Raw genomic sequence first — 25,026 nt, 5'->3', positions numbered from 1 at the left:
GATCATTTTTGGGAACAACCGGATGTTATTCTGCCGGTCAGTATCACTGTGCATGCGCTAGCATACTCAATAGCGAAGAAATGTTTCGGATTTGTGTAGGGTACATTGTGACAGCAAACGAGCAGGTGATCTAGCAAGCTCTGATACGAGAGCATTGTGTTCGTATGGAGCGTGTTTGAAGTGAACAGCAGAGAAGAAAGCGCATCTGTAATGGCGGCCTCCGTATGATATCCGGATTTAAAAAAAAAAAAAAAGTTTTTTTTTTTTTGTACCCATGTATAATGCGCACCCCAGATTTTAGAACGATAAATTAGTTAAATTTTGCGCATTATACATGAAAAAGAATCATATTCCTCACATTCACACTGCCTGTGGTGGGTATATTACTGTTTTTTTCCGTGTATAATGCGCCCCCATGTATAATGCGCACCCTAAAAATGGCATGTTGATGCTGGAAAAAAAGCCTGTACCCATGTATAATACGCACCCAATTTTTAAAAATGTTTTTTTTAATTTTATTTTATTTTTTTAAGTCCCAATGATCGTCACACACGCAGGGAGGCAATGGGTCCCATTTTTATAGTCTTTGGTATGGTCTTAAATAGGCTGGATGTATTTTTTTTGTTGGCGTTGATTTCTCCGAGTGCCCGTAAAGGCACCACCGCGATCCGTGCGCACATGTGAAAAAGGCCTGCGGACGTGAAAAAGGCGGCTCTGTATGGGAGAAATGTTGAAGAGGAATAAAAACACCCTTGGAAATCAAAACTTGCCCCTCGTCGTGACTCGGAGCCGCAACAAATTTCGGATTGGTGTAGGGTACATTGTGACAGACAGCAAACGAGCAGGTGATCGAGCAAGCCTTGTCTGATACCAGAGCATTGCGGTCGTATGGAGCGTGTTTGAAGTGAACAGCAGAGACGAAAGGAACAAGGCAAGGTGTTGTGAAATAAAATATTACCTGTAATACGCATTTTGTTATTTGCTGATTGCTACTGCTAATTAAACTGTGAATTGAAACTAATAGGAAGAAAACAACTCTCGCTCTTTATATAGCTGACGTGTCTTGCGCATCCGTTCTGCGCATGGGATCCATAGTGCGCATGCGCAGTTATACTGCCTCCGTATGACGTCCGGTCCGCGATGAAGATTTAAAAACAAACAATATTTGACAATAACACACCATCAAGGATTGCACCATCGCATCAAACGATGTGTCGTCAATTATGAATTTTACTGAGTAAGTGTGTTGGGCAGGATGGCTGAATGCGATGCGCGATTGACAACAAACGAGAAGAAAGGTGGTTTCAGGTTTTATTTCGAGGGAGATTTGTCATGTCTCGTCCCCAGTTTTGCTGTGTCTACGTTGCCATAGTTTCTGTTCGCGTCGCCCCTCTCTTCCTGTGTCACCTCAATCGATGTAACGTGTTTTGTATTTAAGTCCTGTCTGCCCCTCGCTCACCGTCGGATCATTGCATGTGTTACTGTCATGATGTCTGTTTGGTTTCTGTTCCTGTCTTTGGTAATCTCACCCTGTCTTTTTGTTCCACGATTTTGTCGGTCAGTCCTGTTGTTGGTTTTGTTGTACCATGACTTTCTTAAAAAAAATAATAATAATAAAATAAAATTAAAAAAATTAAAAAAATTAAAAAAAACAAAAAATTTCTGTACCCATGTATAATGCGCATCCCAGATTTTAGGACAATAAATTAGTTAAATTTTGCGCATTATACACGGAAAAAAACGGTATTATACATTATTTCTGTATGTCATTTATACCAGTGGTCCCCAACCACCGGTCCGTGGGTCACTTGGTACCGGGCCGCCAAGCCGCACAGATTTTTTTTTTTTTATCGACGATCAATTAATTTAGGTCAAGACACTCGTCCCGGTCACGTGACATGTTTCCCCAGTCGAGCCCGCAAAGCTAATATGTGGCGACAGGCTAACTAACCAGGCAATGAAGCATTCAAAACTGCTTCAACACATGGAGACCAAGCATCCTGCAATAAAAGACAAACCTTAATCACTTCGGGTGTCATTGTCTCCGATTAAGTCTAGATGGGAGCGGCTCGTTTCTGAGAAACAAACTCAGTGCTCCCACTAATTCAACGTAATGGTGCGTTTTATTTTTGTCATTTGTACTTGTTTTTATGTCAGTCGTATCATTTTATTTTATCGTATTTATATATTTATTATGAATGTATTATTTATTTATTTATTTATAAATGTATTATTTATTTATGTAAATGCTGGTCCGCGAAAATATTTCTGACATGTAACCGGTCCGTGACGTAAAAAAGGTTGGGGACCACTGATATACTACTAATATAATATCTGCATGTTTGAAACTATTATTTACTGTTCTAATGATAACATATAAACTTATATGGTTTAATATACATTTATTGATACACCAAAAATGTATGTACCGTATTTTTTGGACTAAAAGTTGCTCTGGAGTACAAGTCACATCAGCCATAGAATGCACAATAAAGAGGAAAAAAACATATGTATGTATAAGTCGCACCGGAGTTTAAGTCGCATTTTGGGGGAAATTCATTTGACAAAATCGAACACCAAGTACAGACATGAACCAGCAAAAACAGGCTAAACAATATGGTACGCTAACGTGACAAACACAAACGAGGAGCCAACCTCACTCTTTGTTTGAGCTTCTGCCCTCTGGGAAGAGATATAGGAGCCTGCGCTCCCGCACCACCAGACTCAACAACAGCTTCGTACTCCAGGCTGTTAGGATCCTGAACTCGCTTCCCCTTTCTGCGTAGCGTCCTGTACTTTGCGCTATGCTTACTGTCTGCTGTACGCACACTGGCTCAGTTTTGCTCCTCTTATTTATTGGGTTATTTGTTTATTATTTGTTCATCACTCATTTTATTTATTTATTTATTTAATATTATTCAGTGTCTGTGCCTTCTTGTTTTTATATTGTGTCGTTTACTTGTATGTCTATCGTGCAATATGTCTCGTCACCGTAGGACAGAGAAAACGTAATTTCGGTTTCTTTGTGTGTCTTGACATGTGAAGGAATTGACAATAAAGCTGACTTTGACTTTGACTTTTTTGAACTACGTGCGCCGCTGACGTCAGACTAGATATATCAAATAAATGTAATATAAACAACAATTTTAACGAACCGTCCATGCCACTCCAAATCATTAAATCCATAGTATTTTCCAAATTGACTCCTACACTCCTAAGCCTCAGTAAAACTCCATACTCCATGATTTACAGTCAGCCTCAGCCTCAGACTTCACTGAGTTTTTGGTGTTACATAAATACAAGAGAATGCATGTAGATGTAAGATACTCAAAACAGGTGCATTTTTTTTTAAAAAATAAAATAAAGACTTACCCGAGCGCATGGCCCTTAGCCAGTAAACTGATCATTAATAAACTAACTCTCGTTGTGAGTGAACTGGAGGAACTGAAGATGTATGGCCTGGTGGTGGGGGAACGTCTACAATGGCTGAACTGATGACCATTAAGTGGTACCTATGGACCCTCCTGACGAGAATGGTGGATTACAGCGGAGCATAACATGGCAAACAGAGACTGGCGGGGAGGACTTTCATCTCAGGTAGACCGTCCCCTTACACCCTCCATGTCGTCCAGTGACACTCCCACTAATGCAGGGATCTCTGTCCCTCCGGATCTGGACTCTTTATTATTTAATTAATCTGAGATAGATAATGTTAATGCTGGTATCTACGAGTCCTTCTTTAACCCAGATACTAATTACACTCCCCTAAAATGTGTTAAATTGTCATGTGAATATTTTTCTGAAGATATGTTTAACAATCTGTGCAATACTCCTCCTGGCCACTGCCAAACAAATGTATTTTCCACTGTCCACTTCAATGTACGGCGTATCTCTAAAAATCATGATGGTCTGAAAACCTATTTATCAACTTTGACACATTATTTTTCAGTAATAGCTCTTACTGAAACCTGGATGGTTGATAATACATCTAGCTACCCTCTCTCTCACTACACTCTTATACACTCCTGCAGACCAAAAAATCAAGGTGGAGGAGTCTTACTGTATGTGACTGTCACGTCTCGTCCCCAGCAGTTTTGCTATGTGTCTAGGTTGCCATAGTTTCTGTTTGTGTCGCCCCTCCTGTGTCGCCTCAATCAATGTAACCGCGGTCACCTGCCTCGTGTTTGGTGTTATGTATTTAAGTCCTGTCTGCCCCTCGCTCCCCGTCGGCTCATTGTGTTGTTGTTGTCGTACTGTCTTGCTGTCGTCATGTCCTGCTGTCTTTTTGTTTCACGTCCCGGTCAGTCAGTGAAAGTTATTGTTTGTTAAGTCATGTCACTTTGCCTTTTGAGTTCCCTTCAATAAACCCTGGTCCAAGCTGCATTTTGTCGCCCTGCTCCATCCACTCCATGACAGACTGATAACTTAAATTTCTCTCCCAGAAAGGATCTAAGTGTTCACTTTGATATGGCTGTCGCAGAATCAGTGTTTATAGAACTCTCATCTTGTTCACTCATCAACAATAAAAGTGTGATAATTGGATATATACCGTAATTTTTGGACTATAAGTCGCGTTTCTTTTCATAGTTTGGGTGGGGGTGGGGGGGCGACTTATACTCAGGAGCGACTTATATGTTTTTTTTCTCCACAAATTTTTACTTGATCATTAACACATCACTTACTTACAAGTATAGTTGACCACTTCACATGTTATTTTTAGTATAGTTGATCACTTCACATGCTTTGAAATCTTTATCTTGAACATATTCAAAACATGAAAAATAGAGAGAAAAAATCAAATAAAGTAATTACAAATGGTTTGGTAATATTGTTATGTGATAGTTATTTAAAATATTGTTTATATATTGTTGAAAAGACGAGAAATGTGATCGATGGATTTAATGATTTGGAGTGACACAAATGTTTTGATAATATTGTTGTTTATGTGATAGTTACCGTTTCTTTCCGTGTATAATGCCCCCCCATGTATAATACGCACCCTAAAAATGGCATGTTGATGCTGGAAAAAAGCCTGTACCCATGTATAATACGCACCCAATTTTTAATTTTTTTTTAAATTTTATTTTATTTTATTTTTATTTTTTTAAGTCCCAATGATCGTCACACACGCAGGGAGACAATGGGTCCCATTTTTATAGTCTTTGGTATGGTCTTAAATAGGCTGGATGTATTTTTTTTGTTGGCGTTGATTTCTCCGAGTGCCCGTAAAGGCACCACCGCGATCCGTGCGCACATGTGAAAAAGGCGTGCGGACGTGAAAAAGGCGGCTCTGTATGGGAGAGACGTTGAAGAGGAATAAAAACACCCTTGGAAACCAAAACTTGCCCCTCGTCGTGACTCGGAGCCGCAACAAATTTCGGATTTGTGTAGGGTACATTGTGACAGACAACAAACGAGCAGGTGATCGAGCAAGCCTTGTCTGATACCAGAGCATTGTGTTCGTATGGAGCGTATTTGAAGTCAACAGCAGAGACGAAAGGAACAAGGCAAAGTGTTGTGAAATAAAATATTACCTGTAATACGCATTTTGTTATTTGCTGACTGCTACTGCTAATTAAACTGTGAATTGAAACTAATAGGAAGAAAACAACTCTCGCTCTTTATATAGCTGACGTGTCTTGCGCATCCGTTCTGCGCATGGGATCCATAGTGCGCATGCGCAGTTATACTGCCTCCGTATGACGTCCGGTCCGCGATGAAGATTTAAAAACAAACAATATTTGACAATAACACACCATAAAGGATTGCACCATCGCATCAAACGATGTGTCGTCAATTATGAATTTTACTGAGTAAGTGTGTTGGGCAGGATGGCTGAATGTGATGCGCGATTGACAACAAACAAGAAGAAAGGTGATTTCAAGTTTTATTTAGAGGGAGATTTGTCATGTCTCGTTCCCAGTTTTGCTATATGTCTAGGTTGCCATAGTTTCTGTTCGCGTCGCCCCTCTCTTCCTGTGTCACCTCAATCGATGTAACGTGTTTTGTATTTAAGTCCTGTCTGCCCCTCACTCACCGTCGGGTCATTGCATGTGTTACTGTCATGATGTCTGTTTGGTTTCTGTTCCTGTCTTTGGTAATGTCACCCTGTCTTTTTGTTCCACAACTTTGTCGGTCAGTCCTGTTGTTGGTTTTGTTGTACCATGACTTTCTTAAAAAAAAAAATAATAATAAAAAAAATAATAATAATAAAAAAAAATTAAAAAATGTTTGTACCCATGTATAATGCGCACCCCAGATTGTAGGACAATAAATTAGTTAAATTTTGCGCATTATACACGGAAAAAAACGGTATTTAAAATATAGTTTATATATTGTTGTATGGGCTTGTGGAATAATTTGAACTGCGGCGCGGCACACGGCATTGTTGACAAAGGACAATCGATGGATTTAATGAATTGGAGTGACACAGATGGTTTTATAAATGTGTTTTTTATGTAATAGTTTTTTTAAAATACCTGAATGTTACATCAGGCCCGTTCTCAGCTCCTCGTTTGTGTTTGTCACGTTAGCATACCGTATCATTTAGCCTGTTGTTGCTCGTTCATGTCTGTTCTTGGTGTTGGATTTTGTCGAATAAATTCCCCCCCAAAATGCGACTTATACTCCGGAGCGACTTATATGTTTTTTTTGGCATTTTATGGCTGGTGCGACTTATACTCCAGAGCGACTTATAGTCCGAAAATTACGGTGTATATAGACCACCAGAATCTGATAAAATCACTTTCAATGAGACCCTCGACTCTACTCTAGAAATCATAAACAATGAAAGCAAATTGTGTGTCCTACTTGGTGACTTTAATATTAACTTGCTTGAAACTAAGCAGTCACATACAGCAGACTTCCTTAATATATTATATTCTAGCAACTTTTTCCCCTTTATTAACAAACCCTCCAGGATCACAGGCTCAAAGGCCACTCTCTTTGACAACATCTTATTTAATTCTCTGGACTTCAAAATAACATCTGGCCTGTTGATCTGTGATGTATCATCTTCCCGTCTTCCATTTCATCTACAATGATAGTGTTCCAAAAATCAAAGGTCATAGCACTACTGGTGATCAAATGAAATTCCGCAAATTTACTGCAAAAAACATGGAATCCTTTATATCTATCATCAGCTCTGTGTCATGGGATGAGGTTATCCTGTTGCAAGATGTCAACAAAGCCTATCACTCTTTTCTATCACTATTCACAAATGCATTAGAGTCATAATTTCTTTTAATTTCTAGTCGTAAAAATAACTCTAAGTGGAAACCATGGATAACGGATGAACTAAAAAAATGTTTACGTAAAAGAAAAAAAACTTTATAGAAATTCTATTGCAAATCCCACCCCTATAAATATAAGAAATATAAAAATAAATTTACAGTATTACTAAGGAAAACCAAAGTCAAGTCAAGTTTATTTGTATAGCCCTAAATCACAAGCAGTCTCAAAGGGCTTCACATAGACAAAAATTGACAATTATTCTCAAAGCATCCCCTGATCTTAAGCTCCCAAAAGGGCAAGGAAAAACTAAAAAAAAAACTACCGGGGGAAAATGAAAAACCTTGAGAAGGGACCACAGATGGAACAAACAAACTTACTATGCTGATAAATTTACTCAAGCCTCTGGTGACATCGAAACAACATGGAATCTTATCAAGCATTTATTACATCGCAAAAAATCTAAAGCATCTACCCCAAGTGAGATGTGGAGTAACAGTTGGTTCTTTATTGGCAAGAACTTGAGTTTTTTTAAGGTTTTATACGATCCGGAAAAGGCGGGAAAGAAAAAGGATGTCCTTATACGGTAAACCTCTGCCCTGCGGTCACCTGACCATTTGGTATCGTCACCTGACCATTTAGTACAGGGGTGGGCAAACTACGGCCCGCGGGCCACATCCGTCCCACGGGACCGTTTAATCTGGCCCGCCAACCCTGAATAAATTGTATTATTAAACTTTTTTTTTTGGTCATTTTGCCTGCAATGACTGCCTTTCCCCAGTAGATGGGGAACCGCTCGCCTGCGCATTTACTGTGTCAGAAAGCTCAGTGCACACTCACAAGTGCGTGTACGTACTCAGTCGTACGGACATGGCGCACTCGCGCTCTATTTCAGTCCCGAATTTAGAGCGTGGGCTGTGACGACAGCATTCTTGTAATTCGCGCGCTGAGCTTTCAGATGCAGTTTTGCGCTAAAGCCACCCACAAACCTTCCCCTGGAATCCTTCCATTAAAATGAGTCGCCCAAGGAAAAGCAAGGTGGACACAGTGCCGAGCGTTTAAAAGAGAGTGGCCAATTTGGCTCGGCGTACGCGACGTGACGTTCAGCCACATCAACATCAACATCAACCCGTCACAGATCGAGGTAAACGGACCAACACGTCGGATCTCTCCTAGGAATTGCCACAACAAATTTTACTCCAGAAATTCCGGTCCTCGAGGGCCGGTGTCCTGCATAATTTATAGGTCTCCCTGCTGCAACACACCTGATGATGATGATGATCAGGATTGTTATCCAGCTTCTGCAGACCTTGCTAATTGTCTGACCATTTGAATCAGGTGTGTTGCAACAGGGTGACATAGAAAACATGCAGGACACCGGCCCACGAGGACAGGAATTGCCCACCCCTGCACTACACCATCAGCCATTCCATGGCCGGAGAAGGTTATTAAGATAAATTATAGCGTTCAAAGAAAAGCAGTAGTGTTCGAAAAGATATCCTTCTAGAAATGATAAAACGTCTAATCTGGGTCGTAAGATTCCCTCGCGACGTAAAGCGTTTCGAGTTATTACGGCTTCGATGTCGACTGGATTTTGAATGAATCCATGATTAACCCCTTTCTTTCTGTGGGAGGAGACAGGTAGCGAGCAGGTTATCTTCACAGAGTAAGTCACCGCAGTAATTGACTCAGAGTTTAAGTTACCTCTTTCTGGAACGATTACTAACTCAGTTTCCCTCATTTTAGGGTTAACTTACTCAGAGTTGTTTAGATTGGATTTAGTTCTGTTCCCTGTCTTGTTTTTCTGTATCTCTTTGTCTAGACTTGTTCTCATCAGCTCTTAACCTTGTCTCAAAGACACCAACAAGAAAAATAGTTTTTGACCATTAAAACTGTGTGTGAAGGTCTATGCAACCTTTTACAATCTTTATCAAAACCTGGCGAAAAGCCAACATTCGCTACGTGCATAAACACTCACAAGCATCCGCTTCTCAGTGAGATATGGGCTTCACCAGGCATAAAACCCAATTTGACACAATCTTGTAGACAGTTCCACAGGGATACATTTGATGCATGATCATGATGCAGGAAAGATTTTTTTTTAAATCCATACCTTCTGGGTCAGAGTCAAAATGCTGCAATAGGTTGGTAACAATGTGATTATTCTTGTGCATGCAGAATACTCATCATTTCTATACAGGATCTTTTTTAAACCTCATTCAACCTTCTCTTTACATATTTTGCGTGAGCTGGGCTATAGTATAAGTTACTTGACTAACTTGAAGGACCTTAAAAAGCAAACTAGAGTGATTAGATGAACCCCAATGTAGAGAGGATTTTTGAAATTGTCACACCTTTTCTCCAACAGTGAAAATGAGAAATGACATGTTCTCAAACAGTCAATAATAAAACAACAGACGGCAAATGTAGTGCTATCAAATGCATGCAACATATTAAAGGCAAATGTCCATTACAGTCACAGACTCATGCTTCAGCACTTTTACCATTATCCTTGGAAAAAATATGTGGGAGGAGTATACACGTGAATTTACACACCTGGTCTCTTAAAAGGGTCTGGGCTGTGAAGGTGGTGCTGAAGGGCGCTGGGAGAATTGCAGGCCGATCTGGCATGCTCATTAGGCAACATCTGAGCTGCCGTCTGTGGCCCGAGGGAGCCATAGTCAGCCATGGAGTACTGTGCTACGCCCCTCAAGTCAGCGCTGGTTCCAGCCAAAGAGCACAACCCATAATCAGGGAGCCCTGGGAGATGGGAGCAATGAAATTGTTTTCAGCTTGCTCATTTTTACATGTCGCTGTTGTGATCCTCAGCCAAGACTATCAATCCAATGGATCAACCTTATAATGGTTCATGATGCTGTTTGAATATATGACGTATCAATCAAAAGTATCATTTACACCAGACATCTTGGAAATCTACTCAGATTAAAGTATTTTCCGTACCATAAGGCACACTTAAAAGCCTTTAATTTTCTAAAAAAACGAAGGTGCGCCTTTTAATCAGGTGCGCCTTTTGTGTGGACCAAATCCCCAAATCTGTAAAGTTGTTTTGTGTGGCTTCCGTAATATACAGGCGTAATATGAAGACCCGATGAACCAATGACATTACGTTTTACGTAGATCGGGGCAAACAAAGAATCAGATGACTGGACGTAACACGTCGAGGAGTACGCCATCATTGGTAAATACCGTTTTGGCCCGAATATAAGACGACCCTGATTACAAGACGACCCCCCCTTTTTCAAGACTCAAGTTTGAACAAAGACTTTTTTGTTTGTTTGTTTTATTTAGGATCCCCATTAGCTCTGGCAATGCCAACGCTACTCTTCCTGGGGTCCTTAAAGGACACCAAATCTATTTTTTATACAGAAAATAATTACATCTGAAACAAATGATTATAACAATATATTCGAGAGAAAAAGCACGTTATTTTGCCTTGTTCAAATCATGCAAAAACTGTCTATCACATCTAGCGTGCTATCGGGCGGACCGGGCCATTGTACGAGGGGCACAGTCGCGAGGAGGTGGGATGTGCATCTACATCCGTGACGGATGGTGCCGGGACTCTGTGGTGGTATGCGAGCACTGCTCGCCACTGGCGGGGTTTGTGATCTCCAGGCTGTTAGGGTCCTGAACTCTCTCCCCCTTCTGCGTAGCGTCCTGTACATTTGCGCTTTGTTCTGACTGTCTGCTGTGCACTCTTGCTCCGTTTTGCTCCTCTTACTTACTGTGTTATTTATTTATTTATTATTTATTCATCACTCTTATTGTTCATTGTTTGTGCCTTCTTGTTTTTATTTTGCGTTGTTTACTTGTATGTTTATCGTGTACTGTGTCTCGTCACCGTGGGATAGGGGAAACGTAATTTCGATTTCTATGTGTGTCTTGGGATGAAGAGATTGACAATAAAGCAGACTTTGACTTTAATATCTGAACATTTAAATATGGAAACTAAAGTGCAATCACATTTGTAAAAGAATGGCGTCTGATTTTTGAAATGTAAATAAACCGCAATAAACAACAAAATTGCAATAACTGCATTAACCATCAAAGTGAAGTCTAACTGTAACTGTAGTCTTGAAACAAATCTGAATAAGGAAAAACATTGCAATAATATAATGCAAACTGCTACCGCTATTGTGGGGAAGCCTGAGGACTGTATAGGGGGTTGGCTCGGATGGTTATGCTCTTTTTGCCCCCGGGTGTCGGTCAGAACACATGAGGGACGACGTAGTTTAGTTTTGATTGCTTTACTGAATTATTGGCAAAAAAGTAACAGGCACTGTGGCTCATAGGGGCATACAGGCAAACTAGCAAAAGTGTATAGGCATACGTTTGGTCATAAGGATGTGAGAGCAGGTGTGTGTAGTGTACATGTACATGGGAGTCTTTGGGTGTGTGAATGTGATTCTTGTGTGTGTGATTATTACGTGTGAAGGGTGTGTGGGGTGTGTGTGTGTGTGCGTGTGTGTGTGGTGCGTGTGTGTGGTTCTGCAACAGACAGAAATACAGCACGTAAGTCAACGCTCAACTTCTGACGTCACACACCACTAGTAGACGGTCCACATTACATAACTATTGCGAGTAACGGTTCCGCTATACTAAATAACCATAAGTGAAATACTCTCTGCAACACACCAAACATAAGTCATCGAGACAACAAAATCAAAGTCAAAGTCAAAGTCTGCTTTATTGTCAATTTCTTCACATGCCAAGACACACAAAATTACGTTCCCACTATCCCACGGTGACAAGACATATTACACAATACAAATACAAAATTTTAAACGTGAAAACGTGACATTTTTGAATTTGGCAATTTTGGGAATATCGAGAATCTTCCCAAATGTGATTCAAATGTGCTGAATGATGTGAATTTCAAATTGGAATGACGTAAATGTGAAAAGTCGAATGTGCCTTTAAGAATGAATGGGGAAAAATTTGCCCAAATTCTGCAAAAACGGAAAATTTTCGGAACGAGAAAAATACAAGCGCTCATCTCGTGAATATCTGGAATACGTCAAAAGTGGAATGGAGTGAATCGGATGAATTATGTGGAAGAAGAAGCGGGACAAAAAAGTGACGGGAATAAAATATAATAAAGTGAATGGAGTAGAATAACATATGTGTGAAGGCCATCGCCTTCACAAAATAAGAGGAGCAAAAATGGAGTGTGCATACAGCAGACAGTCAGAATATAGCGCAAAAGTACAGTACGCTAGCCAGAAGGGGGGAGAGAGTTCAGGATCCTAACAGCCTCGAGTATGAAGCTGTTGGTGAGTCTGGTGGTGCGGGAGCGCAGGCTCCTGTACCTCTTCCCAAAGAGTGAGCGGGGTGACTCACATAACTCACAATCGCGGTCGCCTTGCGGGTGAGACGGGAGGTGTAAATGTCCTTCAGGGAGGGGAGTGAAGCACCAATAATCTTACCAGCCGTGTTCATTATGCGCTGCAGGGCCTTTATGTTGTATTCAGTGCAACTACCACCCCACACAGCGATACAACTGGAGAGGACGCTCTCAATGGTGCCACGGTAGAATGTAGTAGTCATGACGGCCGGAGGAGCACTTGCTCGCCTTTGTTTCCGCAGGAAGTACAGGCGGCGCTGAGCTTTCTTCGCCAGTGATGCGGTGTTGGTGGACCAGGAGAGATCCTCACTGATGTGCACCCCCAGGAATCTGGTGCTGCTCGCTCTCTCCACCACAGCACCGTCGATGGTCAGTGGCAGGTGTTGGGTGTGACCCTTCCGGAAGTCAACAACAATCTCCTTGGTCTTGTTGACGTTCAGCAGGAAGTTGTTGTCTCTGCACCACGTGGTCAGAAGGTCAAGCTCCAACCTGTATTGAGTCTTGTCGCCCTTGGTGCCCAGAGTCGTGTCGTCAGCAAATTTCACTATGCGGTTGTTGCTGTAGGTTGCAGCGCAGTAATGCGTCAGCAGGGTGAAGAGCAGCGGATTGAGCATGCAGTCTTGGCGGGCCCCCGTGCTCAGCGTGATGCTGGCGGAGATTTTGTCGCCAACACGTACCACCTGAGGCCTCTGACAGAGGAAGTCCAGCAGCCAGTTGCAGAGGTAGGTACTGAGGCCCAGCTTGTCGAGTTTGCAGATGAGTTGTTGCTGGCGATCGTTAGTCACCGTGCCGCTGCCTCACGGCTGTAGTCATGCGTGTACGTTGCTCGTACGATGTGAGGCAAACTTAAAGGAGTGCGCCGGAGCTGTCAATCAAACGGCGCATACACGAAGCAAACTGCGATCGGACAAACAGTGAACAGTAGTAACAATGAAATGTAGATACACACTTTGTGTCAAGGACGCACACGATCATTGCACCATACTCAGTCGATACCAGCAGCCTTTAACTTACCGGTGCGCACAAGTGAATGGGTATAATGTCTAGACCCAAAATGTAAGACGACCCCCACTTTTTCAGTCTTATTTCAATGCAAAAAACATCATCTTATTTTCGGACCAATACAACAATACTGTATATACTGTTGATTGTGCAAATCTGTAAAGTTGTTTTGTGTGGCTGCAGCCACACAGACGTAATATACAGGCACCCGATGAACCAATCAGAGGACATTACGTTTTACTTGAATCGGGGCGGTAAACCAATCAGAGGACTGGACGTAACACGTACAGGAGGACGTACAGTACCTCCACTGCCACTATCGTTTGTGCAAAGTACGTACCTCTGTTGCCATTGATAAATAAATACCCTAATTTTCGGACTATAAGTTGCGTTTTTTTTCAGTTTGGGTGTGGGGGGGGCGACTTATACTGAGGACCGACCTATATGTGAATTTTTTCATAAATTTTCAAAATTCAAAAAAAAAATAAAAATAAAAAAAAGTGACGTCAGTGGCGCGGCGGTTGTTTACATAAAGGACAACGATTCGATCACGGGATGACGAAGGCCCCTACGTACTACCGGCATCATTAGCGGCTTTGTTTCTAAGTGACACGGAGGACAAAGAGTTTGAAGGATTTAATGATTTGAAGTGACACAGAAGGTTTGAAAAACTATTATGGCTTTTACGCACGGCCGGTCCTACTCTACGGAGCTCTCGTTCACCTCCGTGGATTGAAGTCGGCGGCCGGCGCTCAGCCGGGTGGCTGTCCAGGGACGGTGGATGGGGCTCGGACATGGCTTTTACGCACGCCCAGTCCTACTCTACGGAGCTCTCTTTCCCCTCCGTGGATGGAAGTCGTAGGCCGGCGCTCGGCCGGGTGGCTGTCCGGGGACGGGGCTCGGACATGGCTTTTACGCACGCCCGGTCCTATTCCATGGAGCTCTCTTCCACCTCCGTGGCTGGAAGTGCCACATCCGGGGATGGAAGTCCACGCCGCCACACGCCTGGAAGTCAACGCCGGTGCTTGGGGCCGTGGTGCGCTGAACTATTTGTTATAGTTATTTGATATATTTTATTTCGTATAGCAACTTGTATATGTATGTTTTTATCGTTACAGTTCAGTACTTGTTGGCTCGTTGAACTCTTGTTTTGTTAAATAAAGAGCCGTTTACCAAACCCACGTCTTTCCTTGTACTTTAACGCTATAATATAGTTATATACTAGATCTGTGGAATAACGACGAGGCTGACGTCAGGGCGCACGCGCGGCGTTGTTGACAAAAGGACAAAGAATTTGATCGATGGATTTAATGATTTGGAGTGACACAGATGGTTTGATTATATTGTTGTTTATGTGATAGTTGATCTATACTTTATATATCGTTATATGGGTCTGTGGAATATTTAGAATATTTAGACGTCAACGGCGCGGCGCATACGCGACATCGTTTCCATAAAGGACAATCGATGAATTTAATGAATTGGAATGAGACAGATGGTTTTATAAACGTGTTATTTATGTAATAGTTATATGAATAACTCTGAATGTTACGTTAGGCCCGTTCTCAGCTCTTTGTTTGTGTTTATGTCACGTTAGCATACCTATCGTTTAGCCTGTTGTTGCTCGTTCATGTCTGTTCTTGGTGTTGGATTTTGTCGAATAAATTTCCCCCAAAATGCGACTTGTACTCCGGAGCGACATATGTTTTTTTTCCACGTTATTGTGCATTTTATGGCTAATGCGACTTATATTCATACTACTTTTTGTGCAAATATGTAAATTCTTCTGCCACACAGATACGTAATAAACAGGCTTAATAAGTAGACCCGACGTTTTACATAGACAGAGGCGGTAAACCAATCAGAGGACTTCATGTAACACGGAGAGTACGTACCTCCGCCGCCATTGATAAATAAATACTATCATTTGTGCAAATAAAACAGCATTACGACCCTCTAAAATGGCATAGACAAAGATATATGCGTACAAGGCACGATTAAAGCTTTCTGGAAAGCCAGGATCATTGCAGAAGAGCAACGTGACAACGAGAAAATGATGAGAGGGAACTTTCCCAACTGTTTAATTTGGATACAGAAAATGACTTGGACGGATTAGCGTATGAATATCGATTAACAATAATGTGCGTACAGTACATGGTTAAACAGTAGAATAAAGTACAACCGAACTCACTGCCTTGCTTCCGTGACATTTTTTTTTTTTTGTTTACCATAAGTCATGGCATGCAAGCGCCTTTTAACCCGAAATGGCTTATGGTGCGAAAAATACAGTAACGAACTTTGCAGCTGTACAATTGGCAATGAAAACTGGATACCACATCATTTACTCCTCGGACAAAGCAAAAGTGCATAAAAAACTACTACAACGTTGTTGGTTTATTTAGAGCACCGCAAAAATTCAATCAACTCCCTTGTGTGGTGTAAAAATATTGTAAAAAAGTCTTCAACAGAAGCAATATGGACAGCAATGATTAAAAAATAAGCAATCAATTATGTCAAGCTCTGCTATCAAATCAATGAAATATGACTAATACATTTTAGATGTGATACCAATACCGACAGGCTAATAGGTAGAGATGGTGAACCAGAGGAATAGTTGGATCTTAAAAGGAATCGATCTTTTTTTAAAGCACAAATGGAATCTTAGAATTGACTGTCATTGTCTCATCTCAATGTCATCATTGCAAATTTCAATAGTTTGAGTAATGACACAAATTGAGTACCGTATTTTTCGGACTATAAGTCGTGTTTTTTTTCATAGTTTGGGTGGGGGGGGCGACTTATACTCAGGAGCAACTTATATGTGTAATTATTCACAAATTTTTACTTGATCATTAACACATTACTGACTTACTAGTATAGTTGATCACTTCACATGTGATTTTCACTTTAAACTGCATGAGGGCGCACTATGGCTGTGGCATAATTGGAGCCTCACTGACAATGAGTTCCATTCACTGACTTCCGGAGTCAGGAGATTTGTGATACAGATGGTTCGATAAACTTGTTACCGTGATTTTCTATGTATAATGAGCAAAATTTAACTAATTTATTGTCCTAAAATCTGGGGTGCGCATTATGCATGGGTACAACAATTTTTGAAGAAAATCTCCCTCGAAATAAAACTTGAAATCACCTTTCTTCTTGTTTGTTGTCAATCCCGCATCGCATTCAGCCATCCTGCCCAACACACTTAGTCAGTAAAATTCATAATTGACGACATCGTTTGATGCGATGGTGCAATCCATGATGGTGTGTTATTGTCAAATATCGTTTGTTTTTTAATCTCCATCGCAAATCGGATATCATACGGAGGCCGCCATTACAGATGCGCAGAACGGATGCGCAAGACACGTTAGCTATATAAAGAGCGAGAGTTCAGTTCTCTACCTAAATGCGTATTACAGTATTTTATTTCACAACACTTGGCCTTGTTCCTTTCTTCTCTGCTGTTCACTTCAAACACGCTCCATACAAACGCAATGCTCTCGTATCAGACGCTTGCTCAATCACCTGTTCGTTTGCTGTCACAATGTACCCTAAACAAATCCGAAACATTTGTTGTGGCTCCGAGTCACGACGAGGGGCAAGTTTTGGTTTCCAAGGGTGTTTCTATTCCTCTTCAACTTCTCTCCCATACAGAGCCGCCTTTTTCACATGTCCGCACGTCACTTTCCTCTTTTCATTTGAAACGAACTGATCGCGGTGGTGCCTTTACGGGCAGTCGGAGAAATCAACGCCAACAAAAAAAATACATCCAGCCTAGTGTGAATCATTTGGGTGTTAAACTGAAGCGATGACACGATGACGAAACAAGAGAAAATGCATGGCGAGTGTGGCAGGCCACACAGACTACAGACAGAGCATTTACCTGCCCCTGTGTTGTGCCCATATGACATGTAGCTGCCACCTCTTCCACGCTTTCCCCTACCTGATCCATGTGTTGCTGCTACTGTTGCTGTCACTGGTCCATACGCTGTTGCTGGAAAGCTTGGGAATTTATGAGTGCGGCATACATCAGTCATGTATTTTTAATACATACTACAAGCGACAGTTATAGTAGAAAAAGTCAAAGTCTGCTTTATTGTCAATTTCTTCACATGCCAAGACACACAAAAAAATCAAAATAACGTTCCCACTATCCCACGGTGACAAGACGTAGTACACAATATACGTACATACAAGTAAACAACATAGAGGCGCGATGGCGCGCTCTGTTTGCTGTTTTATTTTACTGGGCTAACCTGGGACATGGGGTATTGTGTTTCATGGCAAATCATGTGGAAATGTGTGGTATGACAAAAAACAACAACCGTATTTTCCGGACTATAAGGCGCACCTAAAAACCTAAAATTTTCTCAAAAGCTGACAGTGCGCCTTATAGTCCAGTGCGCCTTATATATGGACCAAATTCTTAAACTGGCCCGAAGCATTGTGTGATGAAATCAATCATAAGTGGCCCGCTGAAGACTATGAATCATGAATCAAAAAGACTATGGATCATTATTTTGTGATTATAAAGTAATTTTTTGCGTCTGAAGTTGAAATAAAAAAGATAAAATGGAGAATGATTTGATTTGGATTAAAAATCTGACATGATGCATTAATGGTGCACCTTATAGTCCTTATATAAGGAGAAAGTTTTAAAATGGGCCATTCATTGAAGGTGCGCCTTATAGTCCGGTGCGCCTTATAGTCCGGAAAATACGGTACTTGATTCATTGAAACCACCGTAATTTTTGGACTAAAAGTCGCTCCGGAATATAGGTCGCATGAGCCATAAAATTCACAATAACGTGAAAAAAAACATATATAAGTCGCTCCGGAGTACAAGTCGCATTTTGGGGGAAATTTATTCGACAAAATCCAACACCAAGAACAGACATGAACGAGCAACAACAGGCTAAACGATAGGTATGCTAACGTGACATAAACACAAACGAAGAGCTGAGAACGGGCCTGATGTAACATTCAGAGTTATTCAAATAACTATTACATAAATAACACGTTCATAAAACTATCTGTGTCACTCCAATTCATTAAATCCATCGATCGTCCTTTATGGAAACTATCATATAAACAACAATATTATCAAACCAGCTCACATTTGTCACTCCAAATCATTAAATCCATCGATAAAATTCCTCGTCCTTTGTCAACAACGCCGCGCGTGCGCCCTGACGTCAGCCTCGTCGTTATTCCACAGATCTAGTATATAAGTATATTATAGCATTAACAAAGTACAAGGAAAGACGTGGGTTTGGTAAACGTCTCTTTATTGAACAAAACAAGAGTTCAACTACTGAACTGTAACGATAAAAACATACCGTTTTTTTCCGTGTATAATGCGCCCCCATGTATAATACGCACCCTAAAAATGGCATGTTGATGCTGGAAAAAAGCCTGTACCCATGTATAATACGCACCCACATTTTGACTCCTACTTAAGTCGATTAACGTAAAATTACTTCAGAAAAAATATCTTTGGGAACAACCGGATGTTATTCTGCCGGTCAGTATCACTGCGCATGCGCTAGCAAACTTGATAGCGAAGAAATGTTTCGGATTTGTGTAGGGCACATTGTGACAGCAAGCAAGCAGATGATCGAGCAAGCGTCTGATACGAGAGCATTGTGTTCGTATGGAGCGTGTTTGACGTGAACAGCAGAGAAGAAAGCGCATCTGTAATGGCGGCCTCCGTATCATATCCGGATTTAAAAAAAAAAAAAAAAAAAATTTTTTTTTTTTTTTGTACCCATGTATAATGCTTACCCCAGATTTTAGGACAATAAAAATTTAGATTTTGCGCATTATACATGGAAAAAACGGTATACAAGTTGCTATACGAAATAAAATATATCAAATAACTATAACAAATAGTTCACCACCGCACGGCCCCAAGCACCGGCGTGGACTTCCAGGTGTGTGGCGGCGTGGACTTCCATCCTCGGAGGTGGCACTTCCAGCCACGTAGGTGGAAGAGAGCTCCATAGAATAGGACCGGGTGTGCGTAAAAGCCATGTCCGAGCCCCATCCACCGTCCCCGGACAACCACCCGGCCGAGCGCCGGCCTCCGACTTCCATCCACGGAGGTGAAAGAGAGCTCCGTAGAGTAGGATCGGGCGTGCGTAAAAGCTATGTCCGAGCCCCATCCACCGTCCCTGGACAGCCACCCGGCCGAGCGCCGGCCCCCGACTTCAATCCACGGAGGTGAAAGAGAGCTCCGTAGAGTAGGACGGGGCGTGCGTAAAAGCCATAATAGTTTTTCAAACCTTTTGTGTCACTTCAAATCATTAAAACCTTCAAACTCTTTGTCCTCCGTGTCACTAACAAACAAATCCGCTAATGATGCCGGTAGTACGTGGGGGCCTTCGTCATCGTCGTCATCCCGTGATCGAATCTTTGTCCTTTATGTAAACATCCACCGCGCCGCGCCACTGACGTCACTTGGCGGTTCGTTTATCACAGTTTAACTTTTTTTTTGCTTTTTTTTTTTTTTGAATTTTGAAAATTTGTGAAAAAAATCACATATAAGTGAACTTGGCGGTTCGTTTATCCCAGTTTAACTTTTTTTTTGCTTTTTTTTTTTTGAATTTTGAAAATTTGTGAAAAATTTCACATATAAGTCGCTCCTCAGTATAAGTCGCCCCGCCACCCAAACTATGAAAAACAAACCGCGACTTATAGTCCGATAATTACGGTATTTAAAATTGTCATTTTTCCGGCTCATAGATCTCTTGCAAAACATCAGGTTAAGATCAGTGTTGGTAAATGTTTTTTTTCACCTTTGTTTACTTAACATGAGTTCAACCGAAAAGGCAAGCAGACCTTTGTAAAGAATTCACCTTAGATGCATAACTGCATGCATCATTCCATTTGAAATTAGCAGACTTTCATTTCACACATTCTTATTGTGGTATCTGGGTTTCTGTATCAGAAATTCATATCCCTAGTGAGGTGTCTTACTAGGAGGAGGCCACAGCGACAACCCAGGACACGCTGGAGCGATTAAAACTCCCGGTTTGCCTGAGAATGCCTCGAGTTGAAAGAGTTGGGAAAGGTGGCTGGATAGAGGGAAGTCTGCCCCTGTCTGCAGAAGCTGCTGCCCCCTGGATCAGCCCTCGAATTAGTTGAAGAAAATAAATGGATGGATCCTCTCATTGAAAGATTTTGGTCTAATGAAAATTCAACCACTGCCACCTGAACCTCAAATTTTGGCCACTCAAGTATTCTTGTAGCCAATTTGAGGGGCTTTTAAAAGGACAACAAAACATACCAAAATTAGCCCAAGAACACATGTGCAGCAGAATTCAACCCAATCGTAATCTTTGTGGAAATTCTGGCATGTCCTAATTTTTGTGCAGGGACAAGCCTTGCTATTCATCTTTGGTACTTTGTCAGACCGGTCTGCGCTAAGTTGGCCATTCTGGCGCAGCATCGGTGTGTCCTTGAAAATATTGTACGCCTGAAAGATTAAAAATTTGGTGGCAAAGAATCAGTGTAAACTGTAAATGACTCTAAATACTGGCAAAGATTTTTACAGTTGAAAAAAACGGAATAATTCACTTTTTCGTATCTTGACATTGCTGCATTTCTAAATTGCCTCAGCAGATTAGTGGAGAGTAATGATTAAGTCCCAGTGCTTTGTGAGATGATGAGCATCCAGGAAAATTGTATGCAGCATTAAATCCATGTCATTGACTCCTTGTTGGTAAAAGGATAAACCCAATGTCCTGAATTTAGATGAAAGGGCGTCTTATGGTACTTATCACCTCTTGAATGTTTTTTCAGATAATAGACTGACACAGAGGTCAAACAAGACTTGAATATGGTCGCTGAATTTGTTTAAATACTGCTATAGTCAGACTACTCTTCAAATTATCCATGTCGTTTTTGTAAATCTTGCCGAGTGAATATCTGTGTGTTTAAGGAAGTAAATTTGAAGAACAGACTTGTTCAACCATTGAGAAAATGAATGTTCACTAACAAATTATCCTATTTAATTAAATTAATTTGACAGCCATGATGAAATGATCACCAACCTCCAGCACTGTCAAACTCAGTGTTGGGAACATTACTTTAAAAAAGTAATTAGTTATAGTTACTCACTACTTGATCCACAAAGTAACTGTTAGTAACTGAATTACTTTAAAATAAAAGTAACTAGTTACCAGGGAAAGTAACTATTTGCGTTACTGTAAAAAAAAAAAAGTTGCTATACATATGTCAAAGAATTTGGATTTTTCTGAGCAGTTTTCACAAGTCAGTTGAAATGAGTGGAACAGATAGGTACTTAAGGTACATAACCGTTAATATTTATTGCACAATGTTTATCCTGCACTTGAAGTATTTTGTTCACAACAAAAGTAAACATTTCAATAACACAAAGTGTGTTTAACGCTGTAGTCTTCAAAGTCAAAGTCAAAGTCAGCTTTATTGTCAATCTCTCCACATGTCACAACACACAAAGAGACCAAAATTACGTTTTCTCTATCCCACGGTGACGAGACATATTACACGATAAACATACGACACAATACAAAACAAGAAGGCAAAAATTCAAACAATAAATAGTAAGAGTGATGAATAAATAATAAATAAACAGATAACACAATAAATAAGAGGAGCAAAACGGAGCCAGCAAGCATAGCGCAAAAGTACAGGACGCTATGCAGAACAGGGAAGCGAGTTCAGGATCCTAACAGCCTGGAGTATGAAGCTGTTGTTGAGTCTGGTGGTGCGGGAGCGCAGGCTCCTGTACCTCTTCCCAGAGGGCAGAAGATCGAACAAAGAGTGAGCGGGGTGACTCACATCACTCACAATCGCGGTCGCCTTGCGGGTGAGATGGGAGATGTAAATGTCTTTCAAGGAGGGGAGTGAAGCACCAATGATCTTACCAGCTGTGTTCACTATGCGCTGCAGGGCCTTCATGTTGTATTCAGTGCAGCTGCCACCCCAAACAGCAATACAGCTGGAGAGGACGCTCTCAATGGTGCCACGGTAAAACGTAGTCATGACGGCCGGAGGAGCGCTCGCTCGCCTGAGTTTCCGCAGGAAGTACAGGCGGCGCTTGGCCTTCTTTGCCAGTGATGCGGTGTTGGTGGACCAGGAGAGATCCTCACTGATGTGCACCCCCAGGAACCTGGCGCTCCCCACCCTCTCCACCACAGCACCGTCGATGGTCAGCGGCAGGTGTTGGGTGTGACCCTTCCGGAAGTCAACAACAATCTCCTTGGTCTTGTCGACGTTCAGCAGGAGGTTGTTGTCCCTGCACCACGTGGTCAGAAGGTCAACCTCCAGCCTGTACTGAGTCTCGTCTCCCTTGGTGATGAGACCCACCAGAGTCGTGTCGTCAGCAAACTTCACTATGCGGTTGTTGCTGTAGGTTGCAGCGCAGTAATGCGTCAGGAGGGTGAAGAGCAGCGGACTGAGCACTCAGCGTGATGCTGGCGGAGATTTTGTCGCCCACACGTACCACCTGAGGCCTCTGACAGAGGAAGTCCAGTAGCCAGTTGCAGAGGTAGGTACTGAGGCCCAGCTTATCGAGTTTGCAGATGAGTCGTTGTGGCACAATGGTGTTGAATGCAGAACTGAAGTCCACAAACAGCAATCTCACATACGAGTCCCTCCTCTCCAGGTGGGTGAGGGCTGAGTGGAGGGCAGAGCAGATGGCATCCTCAGAGGACCGTTTGGCTCGGTACGCAAACTGGAAGGGGTCAATGGTGGGGGGGAGAACGGAACGGATGTGCTCCATGACAAGCCGCTCAAAGCACTTCATGATGATGGGCGTAAGTGCCACGGGGCGGTAGTCATTGAAGCAGGACGGAGCAGGTTTCTTCGGCACAGGTACGATGGTGGCAGCTTTGAAACACGACGGGACGATGGCCTGCTGCAGGGAAGTGTTAAAGATGTCTGTGAAGACATCCGTCAGCTCACCAGCGCAGTCCTTCAGCGCTCGACCCGGGATGTTGTCAGGGCCCGCCGCCTTACGGATGTTGATAGCGGCAAGCGCCCTCCTCACGCTGTCGGCGGAGAGGCACAGGACAGCTCGTGTGAAGGGGGAGTGGCCTTCAGCGGGCAAGTGCTGTTCTGAGCGTCGAAGCGAGCAAAGAAGCGGTTAAGGTCATTGAGCAGACGGACGTCCCCTTCACAGCTCTGCGGTGCGGGCTTGTAGTCCGTGATGGTCTGAATGCCCTGCCAAACGCTCCGTGCGTCCCTGCTGTCCTTGAAGTGGGCGGTAATTTTGTAAAAGAACGCCCTCTTTGCTTCCTTGATGCCCCGGGACAGGTCGGCCCTCGCCGTCCTCAAGCCAGCCTCATCCCCCGCTCTAAAGGCTTTGTCCCTGGCCCTCAGCAGCCTGAAGACAGCCCCCGTCAGCCATGGCTTCCGGTTAGCCCGAGTGACGATGGATTTTGAGTGAGTCACATCATCAATGCAGTTCCTGATGTAGAAGGAAACAGAGTCAGCATACTCCTCAATGTCTGTCCGATCGTCGCAAGTGGCAGCCCTCCTAAACATGTCCCAGTCAGTAGAGCCAAAGCAATCACGAAGCGCATCAGAGGCACCCTCAGGCCACACCCGTACCCGCTTTCGAACCGGTCTGGATGCTCTCACCATTTGTCTGTATGCGGGCAAAAGCATAACAGTGATATGGTCAGAAAGGCCAAGATGGGGGCGGCTTTGAAAGCTCCTTTATGCGAAGAGTAGACCAGGTCCAGGAAGCTGTCGCCACGCGTAGGAAAATTAACATGCTGGTGAAGCCACGGAAAAACAGACTTCAGATTAGCATGATTAAAATGCCCAGCGAAGATGGTGAAACCGTCAGGGTGCGCTGTCTGTTGTTCATTGACAGCCTGGGACAGTTCACTAAGGGCCGCGATCCTGTCGCCTTCGATGTTGGAAGGCGGGAAGTAAACCGCGACCAGCAGAATCGCGGTAAATTCCCTTGGCAGGTAAAAAGGACGGCACTTAATGATCACAAACTCTGCCAGTGGCGAGCAGTGCTTGCATACCACTACAGAGTCCCGGCACCATTCGTCACGGATGTAGACGCATATTCCACCTCCACAAGATTTTCCTCCTTGTACAATGGCCCGGTCCGCCCGATAACACGCTAGCCGCTCCAGATGTACGGCAGAGTCCGGAATGTTGACGGTCAACCAAGTCTCAGTGAACACGAGCACACAGCAGTCCCGCACTGTCCGGTTTGTAGATCGCAGCAAGCGAATGTAATCCATTTTGTTGTCCAGCGATCGAACATCCGCCAGAAGAATGGAAGGCACGGCTGGGCGAGCAGGGTTGGCCGCCAGCCTGGCCCGGACGCCCCCGCGCTTGCCCCTCTTCAGCCTCCTCGCACACCGCTTTCGACGCTTCCCAACCGGGGGAGGAATAGGAGACGAGCCCGGCGACGC

General features: G+C 42.7%; 1 protein-coding gene across 1 annotated transcript in view; it reads right to left on the bottom strand.

The window, feature by feature from the left end:
* Positions 1-25,026, bottom strand: part of msi2b (musashi RNA-binding protein 2b) — a 139,806-nt gene that overhangs the window by 6,890 nt on the left and 107,890 nt on the right. Inside the window, exon 12 of the mRNA XM_061281951.1 lies at positions 9,787-9,990. Within this exon, the coding sequence (XP_061137935.1) occupies positions 9,787-9,990 (204 nt within the window). The remainder of the gene's footprint in view (positions 1-9,786; positions 9,991-25,026) is intronic.

This window comes from Syngnathus typhle, linkage group LG6 (genome assembly GCF_033458585.1).
Source record: "Syngnathus typhle isolate RoL2023-S1 ecotype Sweden linkage group LG6, RoL_Styp_1.0, whole genome shotgun sequence".
NCBI lineage: Eukaryota > Metazoa > Chordata > Actinopteri > Syngnathiformes > Syngnathidae > Syngnathus > Syngnathus typhle.
Note: the sequence above shows the minus strand (reverse complement) of the source record. Positions and strands in the feature narration are given on the sequence as shown.